The sequence below is a fragment of the Fringilla coelebs genome, assembly GCF_963513975.1.
Source record: "Fringilla coelebs genome assembly, chromosome: 3".
Taxonomy (NCBI): domain Eukaryota; kingdom Metazoa; phylum Chordata; class Aves; order Passeriformes; family Fringillidae; genus Fringilla; species Fringilla coelebs.
This window is the reverse complement of record NC_140030.1, coordinates 69,824,477-69,837,656: the sequence shown is the minus strand read 5'-3', so window position 1 is coordinate 69,837,656 and position 13,180 is coordinate 69,824,477. Positions and strand designations below refer to the sequence as shown.

Genomic DNA, 13,180 nt, shown 5'->3' with positions numbered 1-13,180 from the left:
CTGTCTGTCTCACCTCAGATGCTGATTCAGTCATGCTGGGACTGTGTTCCATCAGTATATCCAGGTCTAGAACATGTTTTGTTTTAACAAAGTCTAGATCTGTATGTTCCACCCTTTAGGCATTCTTTTAAGCCTTTGAGCCATGTATCTGAATAAAACAGTACCATCTTTTCAGTCTGGCATTTTAACCTCAGGTCAAATCAGTTTAGCATAAATAAAATATATCATGGTTGGCCTGTGATGTCATGCCTTAGCTTATTTAGTTCTGCTGTAGAGTTTTTTTTGCCTCTGCATTGCCTGCTACCCAAGGCCCCAACTGGCCTTGTTTCTCTGAACTAGGGTATGTGGTTATAGGCTGCCCTTGTTGGTCAGTCAATTCAGTGGGCTGTTGCTTCTCTCAGGGTGTCATGCATGAGGTAAAATAGTTGAAAGTTGAGAGGACATACACACAGATGTCCAAAGAATCATAGCTTAACTTCTGTATTGGAAAAGTTGGTTGTTATTTTTTGTGGGTCAGGTAAATTATTGACTGTCATTGAGGAAGAGCAGAAAGATTTGGTGTACATATTGGCAGCTGTTTCATTGCATTGCTTTGCTAGTTACTCATTAGAGCACTGATGTACTGAGAAATCACTATGAGAGAGAGACCTTTATTTTACAGTTCAGAAAAGAGATTTTGTCTTTCTTACGCAATTTTTTCTTTTCTGTTTTAACAAATACGTTCAAAAATATCTTTTTAAGGTCTGGAGCCATTCAGGATTGGGCCATACACCAACTTCGTTAATATTGGTGAACGTTGCAATGTTGCAGGATCACGGAAGTTTGCTAAACTCATCATGGCAGGCAACTATGAAGTATACATACTAACAATAATCTCCTGTGAACAATAATCTTTATAGCTGATGCTCTGATTTTCTATTGCTCCATTACACTATTACTGTTCGTTTTGCTGGCACAAAGCACTATTTTACACCAGTTACAAGAGTAAGAAAATGTGGAGGATTTATTTTTTCACTGTTCTTTGTTTCTCTGCTTGCCAGCTACTAATAACTTTGTGAGAAGGGCTTTACAAGGACTTTTGGGGTTTTTTTGACAAGTGTTACAGGAAACTTTTAATTTTTAATTTAGTTATACAGTTGGTAATGGTTTAGAAAATGTCCTGGTCTGTGCTGCATCTAGGGATTGGTTTACAGAGAAGAGGGTAAAGAAGGTGGGTGTAATCCCCTCTTTCGAGTTATGAGGTACATCTGACTTGGGATAAATTTTGACAATGTGCAGCTCTCACTCTGTCTCCCCTTCCTCACTTCCTCAGTTCTGCTCAGCATTAGGATTACATCTAATTGTTACCTACTTTGATCTCTGATTCCAACATGCTACATGGCATTGGTACAGACAAAAATGCTTGGAGGGTAATTGCTTACTTGAAACTACTGCAGGGTAGAAATGAAGAGGCTGGAAGACTCATTCTTTACTGGTGTGAATTGATGCTGTAACATTGAAACAAATAGCAGAGTGACTTTTCTTGAGAGTTGAGACTTTTTCAGAGTATACTCTGATGTTACGTCAAATCAAAATGAAAGCCTTAGTTGGTATTTTTGGAAGTCTGACTCAGGCTCATAGAGGTCATGAAGCAGGTTAGGCCTATTAAATGAAGAGACCATTAAACACAGGTTGTTAGGGACTCTGCAGAATGACAGAAAAGAGAAAGGGAACAGACATGGGTGTTCAGATATTTATGTAGGCTGGGGGAAAAGCTTTAGTTTTCCTTCTTAGCACTTGTGATTATTCTGCAGCTTGCAAAAATGTTGAACAGCCTTTAAAAATTAAGTATCCTGTTACAAAACACCAGAGCTTGTAATGCAAGGCCCTTATTTCATACCATCACAGAGACTGTATTTTCCTGTCATCTTGTGCAGTCACAAGTTATTGTTACCATGCAAATCTTAAATTATTCAATTAAGCATATTATCTTAAAATATTCAATTAAGCACCAACTTTCTACAGTTGGTGATGCTACCAGCACATCAGGTCTCTGATGTCATGTTCTGTAAAAAAATTAATTATAGGTTGTTCCATATCAGCAACTTTTTTTGTATTGTTGTACATTACATACCATTTCCTTATTTTCTTATAGGATGTCTTACAAATTTTTAAATTTTTAACTGCATACTTAGTTTGGAGAAATGAAATGTTGTCCGGAGAATAACCAGGATTTTTTTCTTCTCAATGTTGTTTTGGTTTTTGACTTTCTTCTTTAGGAAGCCCTGAGTGTAGCCAAATTGCAAGTTGAGATGGGGGCCCAGATTCTTGACATAAATATGGATGATGGGATGTTGGATGGCCCCACTGCAATGACCAGATTTTGTAACTTGATTTCTTCGGAACCTGATATTGCCAAGGTTGTAATTGAGTCACCATAAAGAACATGTTACTGACTTGTACATTGCATGCAGGAGATGTTGATACTGTTTCATTTAAAAACCAGTTTCTGTGCTTAGGCAGATGTAGTTGTCCGCCAAGAGGAAGTGACGCTGTAATAGGGAAGGCCTTTGGGTGAAACAGAGGCTTTTCTGTCTATTCTCACATAAATATATGCCAGTCCTTTTCACTGGCTAGAAAAGGTGAATGCAGGTTCATTCTGGAGCAGTTATAAAGCCATAATGTGTATGTTAGCAGTGCGTAATGGTATTTCTTTCCACAAACCTTAAAGTTGCTATGGATATTGAATGGCGTAAAAAAAATTAGTTCTGCAATGTGCTTTCTCTAAAAATGAGTATCTAAATCAGAAACACAAGATATTACAAAGAGAAGTAGAGATCTCTATATTATATATGCTGGAGCTGCCATGGAAGCTCTTGAAATAAATTTGCTGTGAGTTTTGCATTTAAAGCAAAGTGAATCTCTGAATATCATGTGGAAACATTTATTCATAAATGCTGATTAATGTTGTGTGCATTTTTATGTCCAAATGGACAAACAGCACATAGAACTGTAATTCATAACTTCTGTGTTCGCTGGCTTACTTCTCTATTATTTACAGGTGCCATTATGCATAGACTCCTCAAATTTTTCAGTGATTGAAGCAGGTTTGAAATGTTGCCAAGGGAAATGCATTGTAAACAGCATCAGTCTGAAGGAAGGTGAGGAAGATTTTCTGGAGAAAGCGAGGAAAATTAAATTGTATGGAGCAGCTGTGGTTGTTATGGCTTTTGATGAAGTGGGGCAGGTGAGTGTCACTTTAAAGGAGAGGTGTTTTTCTTCTGAAGTGTAAGGCTTTCTTCCTCTTTTTCAATACAAAGTTGTTTTGTTTCATTGACAGAGTTGATTTAGAGAAGTTCTGTATAACCTTAGCAGTTATTACCATAGTTTTGTCCTTGATTTTTAAGTATTTCTTATGCTGCTCAAATGTTTGAAGAATCTGTGTACTGATCTAGGTGGAGCTCTGTTAGTTCAGTAGAGTGTCTTGCTATTCAGATGTGCTGAACTGCTCCTTCATAAAAGATACTTTTAGTTCAGAAACTGTTTCTCATGAGAGTGAAATCTTTGTGAATTAATTTAGTTATGTCGAAAATCACATATTAAGCTTTGCATAGAATGATGAAACATTTGGCAGTGGGATTGCTTTTTATAAGCTGAGTGAAAACTCCAGGTATAAGGGTGGTGATATTTTAAATGCAATATTCTTATGTATAACCCTTTTCTAATATTTGTGATGTTCACATTCTCAGTCTTGAGTCATTGGACCTGTAAATGATTTCTGGAGAGTTTATTTTTTGTGTGGTCTATAAGTTTCATGTCAGAATTCTTTTTCTTCACTAGGCAACAGAAACAGAAACCAAGATTGCAGTCTGTTCCAGAGCTTACCATCTCCTTGTGGAAAAAGTGCACTTCAATCCAAATGATATAATATTTGATCCTAATATTTTGACCATAGGAACTGGAATGGAAGAACATAACCTTTATGCCATAAATTTTATCAATGCTACTAAAACCATAAAAGTGAGTTGTAAGGTTATTTTAACTTGAAGTATATTGCTGAGACGACTTAAAACCCTAAACCCTTGTAAAACAGAAGAAAACCGCCACCCCCCCTTCAAACAACAACAACGACAAAACACTGCTGAAAAATGTTACACATTTTAGCCTAGTGAGGAGGACTACTCTTCTGAAGTCCAGACATTCCCCAATATTGCTGTAATTCCAGCAGAACAACTTCAGATAGTTCTATAAATATATTTCAGTCCATTTTTGGTACTGTAAATATACTGCCTTAATTGAATGAGGTAATGATCACATTTATGTGCAAACTAAAAGGACTTCTTTGAAGTCCTTTCTTTGAAGGTGTGTGAAAAGTGCTTTTTTTCAGTAAAATTCCTTTTTTTGTGGAAGACATTTGTTTGGCAACCTGACTTTTTATGTGGCCAAAATATTTGGAAAGAAGTATAGCAGTGAGGAATGTCACCTGCATGCAGCTAAGGAGACCACACCATTGTGTTTCACAAGACACCTGATGTGGAGATGCTCTGTCAGTAGCTGTGTGGGGGTGAACACCCCACAGGCTGCTTTGTCACCACAGGGCTTCTGGAAGTAGAGCTGCACCCTTGAGTTTGGCTGCTCAGCTGCAGCTGCTCCTGAGACATGCAAGCTGGCAGACTGGCTGCTCCTGTTTCCAGAGGAGTGGGGACAGGAAAGAACCAAAAGTAGGTTTGCATGGAGAAAATATGGAATGCTGCAGTGGGAGAACTGATGTGTTCAGAATAGCACCTGTGACAATGGAAACCACAGAAGCTGCTGGATCTTTCCTTCACTTGTAAATTTTCCTGCAGATTTGAATTGATTTTTATGAATTTGAATAACTGGAAGGATCTGGAACAGGGAAAAGTGAAAGAGTACATAGCCAATGCACTGAGCTCAGTGGCCAACTGTTTTATGAACTGAATGCTTTACTTACATTTCCTTTTTGGAAAGTGCTTTTCTAAAAATCTGTGTGCAATTCCTATAGGAAACACTGCCAGGAGCCAGGATAAGTGGAGGTCTTTCCAATCTGTCCTTCTCCTTTCGAGGAATGGATGCCATTCGAGAAGCAATGCATGGAGTGTTCCTTTACCACGCGATTAAGGTATGATGTGCTTTTGGCTTCTGTACATTTGCACTTGGCAGATGTGCAGTGCTATGTCTGACAGCCTTGTCTGGAGGATTCTGTATGGTTTTTTCCAGTATGGCATGGACATGGGAATTGTGAATGCTGGGAATCTGCCTGTGTATGATGATATCCACAAGGAATTGCTACAGCTGTGTGAGAATCTAATCTGGAACAAAGATCCTGATGCGACAGAGAAACTTTTACATTATGCTCAGGTAACTTCCAGTTTTAGCTTTGAACAGTAGTTAGCTTAGCACCTGAGCCTCACCACCTCCCTGCAGGTGATAGGTAAAACAGCCTATAAAACTGCATGTGTCAGTATAACTGTAAGAATTTACTGATGATACTACAGGTGGTTCTGTTATTAACGCAGAATAAAATGAGTAATCTGTGATAGATCAAACCTCTCCAGTTTCATGCCAAGGAAGAGCCTGTGCCAGAGCTCTTCATATGCTTTAGGAGACCAAGCTGCATAGGTATTCTCTAAAGGAAAAAAACAAATCCTCAAAAAATAAGAACCAAAAATCCCAACCAAACTTTCCCCCAAAAGAAAATGCTCACAAACCAACAAAAACCAGAAAAAAAGGCCAACTCATAAGCAAGCTGATCTTGGTGCTGAAACTTAAATGACAAGTGCATTGTGGGAGATTAAGTAAACCTCTCTCTCTGGTGGTAGTGATTTTCTTGGAGTATATAAAAAAAGTGAAATAGTTGCTTGTCATTTGTGGCTCTGCATAGACTTCCAGTTCGTGTAACGTGTCAAGGTTGAGGATCAGGTATTTAGTGGTTTTGAGATGTTTTAATGATGGTGGTGATAAAGGACAAAGCTTACAGTTGTCTGTAAGGTAACTGGTGAAATTCTGTTCTGAATGGGAGATGCAGCAAAAATCTCTCTGGGTTAGGTGGCTGTTAGATTTGAATGCACAAGAAGACTTGCATGCCTGTTTTATAGCTCCTGGAGGCAGTGTTTCTCTGCAGAGCTTTATTTGGTTTGTATTTTGCCCTGTGGTGGTGCATGCTTTATAGTAACAGTGGCAACATGTTAAAAACCACTACAGGAAGACTCTATCCCTTGTGCTTGGGCTATTCCCGATGGTGTTCTTGGTGTCCAAGCAATTCACCTGGGAGTGATCTTGTCTGTTTAAGCTGAGTTGCACCACTGGCTATTCAAGATTGCAAAAAGAGGAAGAAAAATAAAGGCAGAATTAGAAAGGGATTACTTGAGCAAGTGTTTCTGCAGAAGGCTGAATGTGAATTTAAATGGAGCTTTAAAAGTAAAAATTAAAGTGGATGTTGAGTCCTAGGTCTGTGAGTCTGGGAAGCCATTGTTGGAAAATCTGCTTTTATTTGTGGTGGTAGTTTTATTGAGGGAGTGAAATAGTCTAGTTGCAAAAAAGAGGAACTTTATCCTTGCAGATTTAGGGAATCAGTCTTCATTTGAAGTTTGAAAATAAAAATAGTTTTTTATGATGTATGTAACTGCAGACATTTTTGAACACTTTTGCTCCTGCATGTCCACCTTAGTGTCCTGGGTTAGTTTTAGGCTGGAGTGGTTCCCTTGTTAAACTTTTTGGCCAGAGGTTGAAGAGCGCTTGGTATCGTTTCAGTGAATCACATAAGGTGAATCCTGAGGTGGATAGAGACTTCTGGAGATCATCTACTACAAACCCCCTACTCAAATCAGGGGCCAGCCAAGATCAGGTTACTCAAGGACATGTCCAGTCAGGTTTTTAATATAACTGAGAATTCATATAACTCTATGTTGTCTCCCGGCAACATTTTATTCCTTCCTTCATTCCCTTTTACAATCTAGACATATGAGGGGAATAAGATTAGGAAACAAGAAGCTGTGAAGTTAGCTAATATTTGTGTAAACATGAATGAAAGCTGTTCTGTTTTCTGTTCCCATGAGTGAGGTCTTGTTTCCATGGCTTTATCTTAAAAAACTTGCCGATGAGTTCTCAAAAGTGTAGGAAGTTCATAAGGCCCGAGAGATGTCAGATTATGTCTAATAACTGAGTAAGGAAAAGAAATTACTTGCCTGAAGTGTGTTGTATAAGGTGCTCTTCTACAAGCCTTCCTGGGGTGGGTGCTTGTGAAGTTTCTTGCATTATGAAGCCCTTTTGGCCTCTGTGTTCACAGCCAAGGGGAGTATGAGTGTGAGACAAAGAGGATATGTGGTAATTTGGGGCAGTCTATGTGTGTGACAAATAGTAGTTTTGTAGGCTGACTGATTGAAAACACGTCTGTGATATGGAATAACATAACCTATTCCGGCAGAAACTGAGTTAGTGCCAAATTAATTAGAATTTTAAAATTAAATGTAATGTGTGGGCCAGGAATCAATTTAAAATATGTTCCCAGAAGTAAATCCCTTAGGATTAGTCATGTCATCATTTTTATGAGCATAAAATTTGTCAAACTGCTCTCTCTTTTTATAAAAAATTATTTTGTTTAGATTTTCATTGAGGTGTATACCTATTGGGATGTAGACACCCTGGGTACATGTATTACATCACAGGTGTTTGCAACATGATTTGCATGTATATAAACCTTTTGAATGGTCTGAAATTATTTTATGAGTCACTACTTGGAAATATCCTCGTTTTTCTGAATGTGAAGTCCATAATTGTACCTCTTATGCATGCAAGCTCCTATGGATGTCTTTTCTTTTCAGAACCATGCCCAAGGAGGAAAAAAAGTTGTACAGACTGATGAGTGGCGTAAAGGCTCTGTGGAGGAAAGGCTGGAATATGCTCTCATCAAGGTGAATTTGTGTGGAAAACTGTCCTAGCCATCAGCACTCAGAGCTGTGAGCTCAGATCAGACCTTAAGGGACATATTTGCCTTTAAAAGTTCTTCAGCTACCATTTTTTTCACAAGCTATTAATTAACAACAATAATAATAAAGGCAACTGTTTTAATTTCAATAACAGAGGAAACTGTAGAGGTGTGTCTTTAAGTTTCAGTAGTTGAAGTCTTTGACCCTTAATATTTTATTCCACTAGTGTTGGTAGAAACATACTGCTTTTGCTTTGGAACACACTCCTTTTACTTCCTAGGGCTGTTTTTGGTCCTTCAGTAGTACTGCACTGAGTGGCACCTGGACTGAGGAAGCAGCCTTTGAGTGTTGGGTTTTTCTGATGACATAGTTAAGAAAAATGAACAAATCTGTTAATTCTTGGGAAATGCTGTGAGTAACTTTATCTGCCTAAGAGACCTGCAGTGTTTTGGTTCCTTTGAACCGAAGGAAGAAAGACTATTTTCAATACACATTTGAGGTATTTTTAAAGACTATCAGTATCTACAGTGTCTATTTGTACTCTCATTGTGGGGTTTTTCTGGGGAGAAGGCAACTAAATAAAAGTTGTATTTCTTGCAAGATAAAAGCTTCTCTCTTTTTTTTTTCCCTCAGGGCATTGAGAAGTATGTCATTGCAGATACAGAAGAAGCAAGATTAAACCAAGAAAAATATCCTAGACCTCTAAATGTAATTGAAGGGCCTTTGATGAACGGCATGAAAATTGTTGGTGATCTTTTTGGTGCTGGAAAGATGTTTCTGCCTCAGGTAATGAGAAAATAATGTCATATATTTTCCTACTTTACAAAAACTAGTATTGAAAAATGTAGGAATTGCAAAAATTCAGGTACTGCTGAGAAGCAGCCATTTTCTTACTTTACTTTGAAACTCGACTTTCTTTGTGTATGATTTTGTTTCTGTTCTGAGTATTTTTGCTTTATTTGAAATGCAGTTTTAAGTCTTAGCCCATGAAAAAGTGCAAGAGAGTAAAAGCCCAAATAAAATTTGCTGTGTTTAGCACCTTCTAAGTCTGGGTCTGTCTGCAGTTTCAGTTCTATTGTGATTGGTCTGGGAAGCTGCACTGTGGAAAAAAGTGTTTTTTGTAGAGCCTTAGCCCAGTAAGGCCATCAGCCTGCGGCCACAGAGTGATCTGAAAACTGCCACCTGTGGCTGCAAATGAAGTTTTGTTTATTGCCTGAATGAGAAGGCTAGAAGAAAACTGAGTTTATTCCTATACCTTGTCTTTATTGTTTATTCTGCCCCCACCTTTACCTGTGCAGGTGATAAAGTCTGCTCGAGTTATGAAGAAAGCAGTTGGCCACCTTATTCCCTATATGGAAAAAGAAAGAGAGGAAAGGAGAGCCAAACAAGGCAGCACAGAAGAAGAGGCAAGATACAATCCTTTGTGCTATCTTTCACAGGGTGCTATGACAAATATAAGAATTATTTGTTGCTATTTATATTTATTATGCTGGAGAGTTGATGCAGTCACATGGAGACTGACAATCTCAGTCAAAATTAAAATTAGGTTTGAAATTCATGATTTTGTGGAACTCTGCGTGGTGTGTGCCTAAGCTCACAAAGTTTTGTGAGCTATGCCAGTGAGCCTCTGTAGGCCCTTTATGCCAATGTAGCTCATTTCTTGTGTTTTTACAGGCATTTAATTTTGGTGTTATTTATTCTAACTTTATATCAGTTTTTTCTGTTTTCTTCTAATACTTCTGCCCTGGGTGAACTCTCTAATTCTCCTTTAAAATTTTTAATTGTTTCTAATCTTTTGCTTGAAATCTTCTTACAGTGTATTTGCTGTGCATCTGTTGTGTGATTGTCCAGCACAAATGTAACAAATACAGCAAATAATTTGGAAAGAAAAATAGCCTGATAATTAAATCTGATTGATCTTCATGAAAGAAGGGAAATGCCTTGTCTCTTCTCCCATGCTCTTTCCAGATATGAAGGTGTCTTCTCTCTTGTATCTCAAGTTAATCTGTCACAAATCACCTTTCACTTCATCATCTCTCTCCAGCATATGCTGTTCGCTTTTAATTCAGACAACAGTGCTGGTATTTCACACCCTCTGTTTTGTTCTGATCCTGTTTGAAGTTGTTTAAAATCTACCCCATTGATGCTATGAGCAGTGGATTAGGATCTTCTGTGAACCCTCTGGCACTTAATTCTCTGGCTAGAAAGAAGTCAAGTGGAATTTGAGACGTTCTAAAAAAGGTAGCAAACACTCTAAGAGAGTGAGTTAGATGTTCTGTGTGGCTGAGGAGAGCAGGAGAAAAAGGCAGGCCTTCTTTCATCCTGCCTCCTTTACCTTCTGCTGGGCAAGGGATGTAGTTCCCTCCTCTTAAAAAGACATGCCACTATATAGAGAATCAATGAAAGAGATAAAACAGCTGCATCTATTTCCAAAGCACATTGGCTTGAAGGAAAAAGATTTGCAGACTCTGGTAACTGATCTGTCTGATGTTACCCAGGCCACTGTTCCCTCCAGGACAGTTTTAGTCACAGACTGCCAGGAAATGCAAAGCGTTGATAGTTACATTTGAGGATAAATAGCTGTGGCTGTGGATCTCTATCAAAGATGTGAAAAAAAAAAAATGAAGGCCTTTGGATGTATGCCCAGAACTTGAGGACCTCCTTGCTTAAGACAGTTGAAATAAGTGTGCCTTAAATAGGGTTTATTTAAAGTGGTATGTGCTGTTGCCCATGTTGTTTGCTATCCAGCAAAGATTTTCCTTCTTGTGTGCAAATCCAATTTTTTTTTCTTTTGTATCAATCACTAATGAAATAATCAGTAATTATTAGGTATGATTAGGTGTGATACCTAATGTGGGCCAGCATGTTTTGTTCTTCTCCCAGTCCTTGATTAATCTTTTTCCCTGTTCCCCAGCAGTATATTTTCAGCTGCAAAATTGTCTGTTGATTTACTGAGATGGCTGACTTACAGACCTCCATTTTGCTTCCTCATTTCTCTGGCCTTCTGTAAAACAGAAGCATTGGGGAGATACTACATTTTAGTAAACAGCAAAATTGGTGGAGATCCAGGGATTTTATTCAGCAAATGTGTTAGAACCACAGGAAAATACTAATGTCATTCTTGGTAATATATCAAGATTTTTTAACCCATAATATTGCAACTACAAAAGCAATGTAGGTTCATGAAGTTGAGAGCTGCTCTATATGTCCAGAAATATAACATGCTTCATAGAAGGATTCAGTCATCCAGTTCTGCCACGTGCGAAGGAGATGAGATAGTGTCTGGAAAAATATTTAAATTCTGTGCAATTTATGTAGTTGCTTACTGGCATCTGATGCTGCAGCAACTCAGACATACTACTGTATATGCTATAGCCTGGAGCTGTTCCAAATGACAGCAGTGATTATACAACTGAAAAGGTATTGCCAAGTCCTGTGTCCTGGTGGAGAACTGCTGTGGGAAGTTCCCGTGTTGTGCTGCAGGTAGCACCCTTTGTCAGGCTGAATGCTGTCTAGCCTAGGACCTGCTTGTGACAGAACAGCTTCCTTTCTTCAAGCTGATCCTTCTTCAGCCTGTTTGTTCAGCTTTGGTATTCTCAAGTAGCCTGATCACTGCACTGAAAACTCCGTTGTTATTTGTGTTGCATAAAAATGAGCCTCTTCTGCTCTTTCTAATTCCTCTAATTTCTCTTCTAAGTTTGTTAATATCCCTTTTTCTCAGCATTGCATCAAAAGATTGATCTTGATGCACAAACAGACGTGTAATTATAAGTATTCATACCCTTTTGTTCTAAATATTTGATCTCTTTATTGGTAAGGTGTATATTTGGAGCACAAGTACCTTAGGAGTTCAGTTACTGCACTGCAAAAAATGCTGTCCAGATCTGAAATGGTTTTATGTGCTGTTTTGTTTTTTCAAACACAGATTTTTGAATAACATCCATGCATTTTAAAAGAATAATTCATGTGCAACTTTCTATTGTCTGGATCTTTTAAGATGGTTTTTAATACTTACTATATTATCTGTACTACACTTTGCAGTACTATAATAGAAGTCTGGGTCATGGATTAGGATTGCACTGTTGAAGGATGTGTTCAAACATACCAAGGCTTCTGGGTATTTTAACTCTTGCTACTTCAACTTCCAGGATCCTTACCAGGGTACGATAGTATTAGCAACTGTGAAGGGAGATGTGCATGATATCGGCAAGAACATTGTGGGAGTTGTTCTGGGCTGCAACAACTTCAGGTAAAGATACATCAGGTAGCTGAGAACACAATGGTAGAAGGGTCAATAATTAGTACCTCTCTGTAGTTGCAGCTGTGGTGATAACAGAACTGGGCATCTCTTGGGAATTGTCCTCTGTTCCCCAGGTTGTGATTGGGAACACAGATCGTAGCAGCTGCTACTAAATGGGGAGGCAAGAGGGAGTATTGCATCCTCCTTGAATACTGTTTTTCCTAATAAATTGACACCTGAGGTGATTCTGCAGTTAACATCAATTGGAATATAGACAAGAACATCAATTTTTGTGTTTGTTTTATATCAGTTAAATATAATAACTGTGATGTTTTTATAATGTCTGAAGAAATCAGATATGACAGTTGCAGTAGGCAATACCATATATGGGCTGTGTTGGAAAAAAATAGTCTTGTAAGATTCAAATGAATCTTGTAGTGTGTTTTTCACGTTGTTTGTTAACTATGAGGTTTTAAAAACTTGCTGAGGCATGTTTTCTTAAATAAGAGATGAGATTCTCATTCTGGTTCTAAACTTCAAAAGTTAGAACTTCAAGAAAAGTCAAGTCTTTCATGGCCTGTATATGTGCAGAAGGCTTGGCAACAGTGTTGGAATGAATGGTCATGTTCCCATCAGTGTTCTTTTCAAGGGTCTGTCAGACATTGTGCAAAGTTGAATTGGTTTTGGAACTCTGTCTTACTGTTCATTCCTTTCGTTTTGACTTTGGGTTGTCATTTGCTCTGGAAAGAGCCAAAATTATCCCTTTATTTCAAAACACAAAGTGTTGAAGTCATTAGCAGTGCTGCATATACGCAATATATTCCATTGAATTTGCTCTTGAAATTCTGTTGATCGGATTCAGGCTTTCTTGAGCTTTATTTAGACTTATTGAAAGGAAGCCATAGTGTTCTCTGTGACCATGAATATGAGTGAGGCTGAGTGAAATCTGCAGGCTGGGGTGGCTTACTTGAAGAAATAAAAACCTTGGCAATTGCTAGGGTTAATAGGAATAAAA

General features: G+C 38.2%; 1 protein-coding gene across 4 annotated transcripts in view; it reads left to right on the top strand.

Moving 5' to 3' along the window:
- Window positions 1–13,180, top strand: part of MTR (5-methyltetrahydrofolate-homocysteine methyltransferase) — a 51,215-nt gene that overhangs the window by 22,474 nt on the left and 15,561 nt on the right. For 3 of the 4 annotated variants that reach the window (XM_084202818.1, XM_084202819.1, XM_084202820.1), the window contains 10 exons: window positions 742–854; window positions 2,259–2,399; window positions 3,041–3,226; window positions 3,820–3,999; window positions 5,003–5,119; window positions 5,218–5,358; window positions 7,821–7,910; window positions 8,559–8,711; window positions 9,224–9,331; window positions 12,074–12,174. In XM_084202818.1, coding sequence (XP_084058944.1) covers window positions 742–854; window positions 2,259–2,399; window positions 3,041–3,226; window positions 3,820–3,999; window positions 5,003–5,119; window positions 5,218–5,358; window positions 7,821–7,910; window positions 8,559–8,711; window positions 9,224–9,331; window positions 12,074–12,174 — 1,330 coding nt within the window. Of the gene's footprint in view, window positions 1–741; window positions 855–2,258; window positions 2,400–3,040; window positions 3,227–3,819; window positions 4,000–5,002; window positions 5,120–5,217; window positions 5,359–7,820; window positions 7,911–8,558; window positions 8,712–9,223; window positions 9,332–12,073; window positions 12,175–13,180 lie in introns of those variants that run through there. The other variant, XR_014616041.1, reaches the window with a different exon arrangement.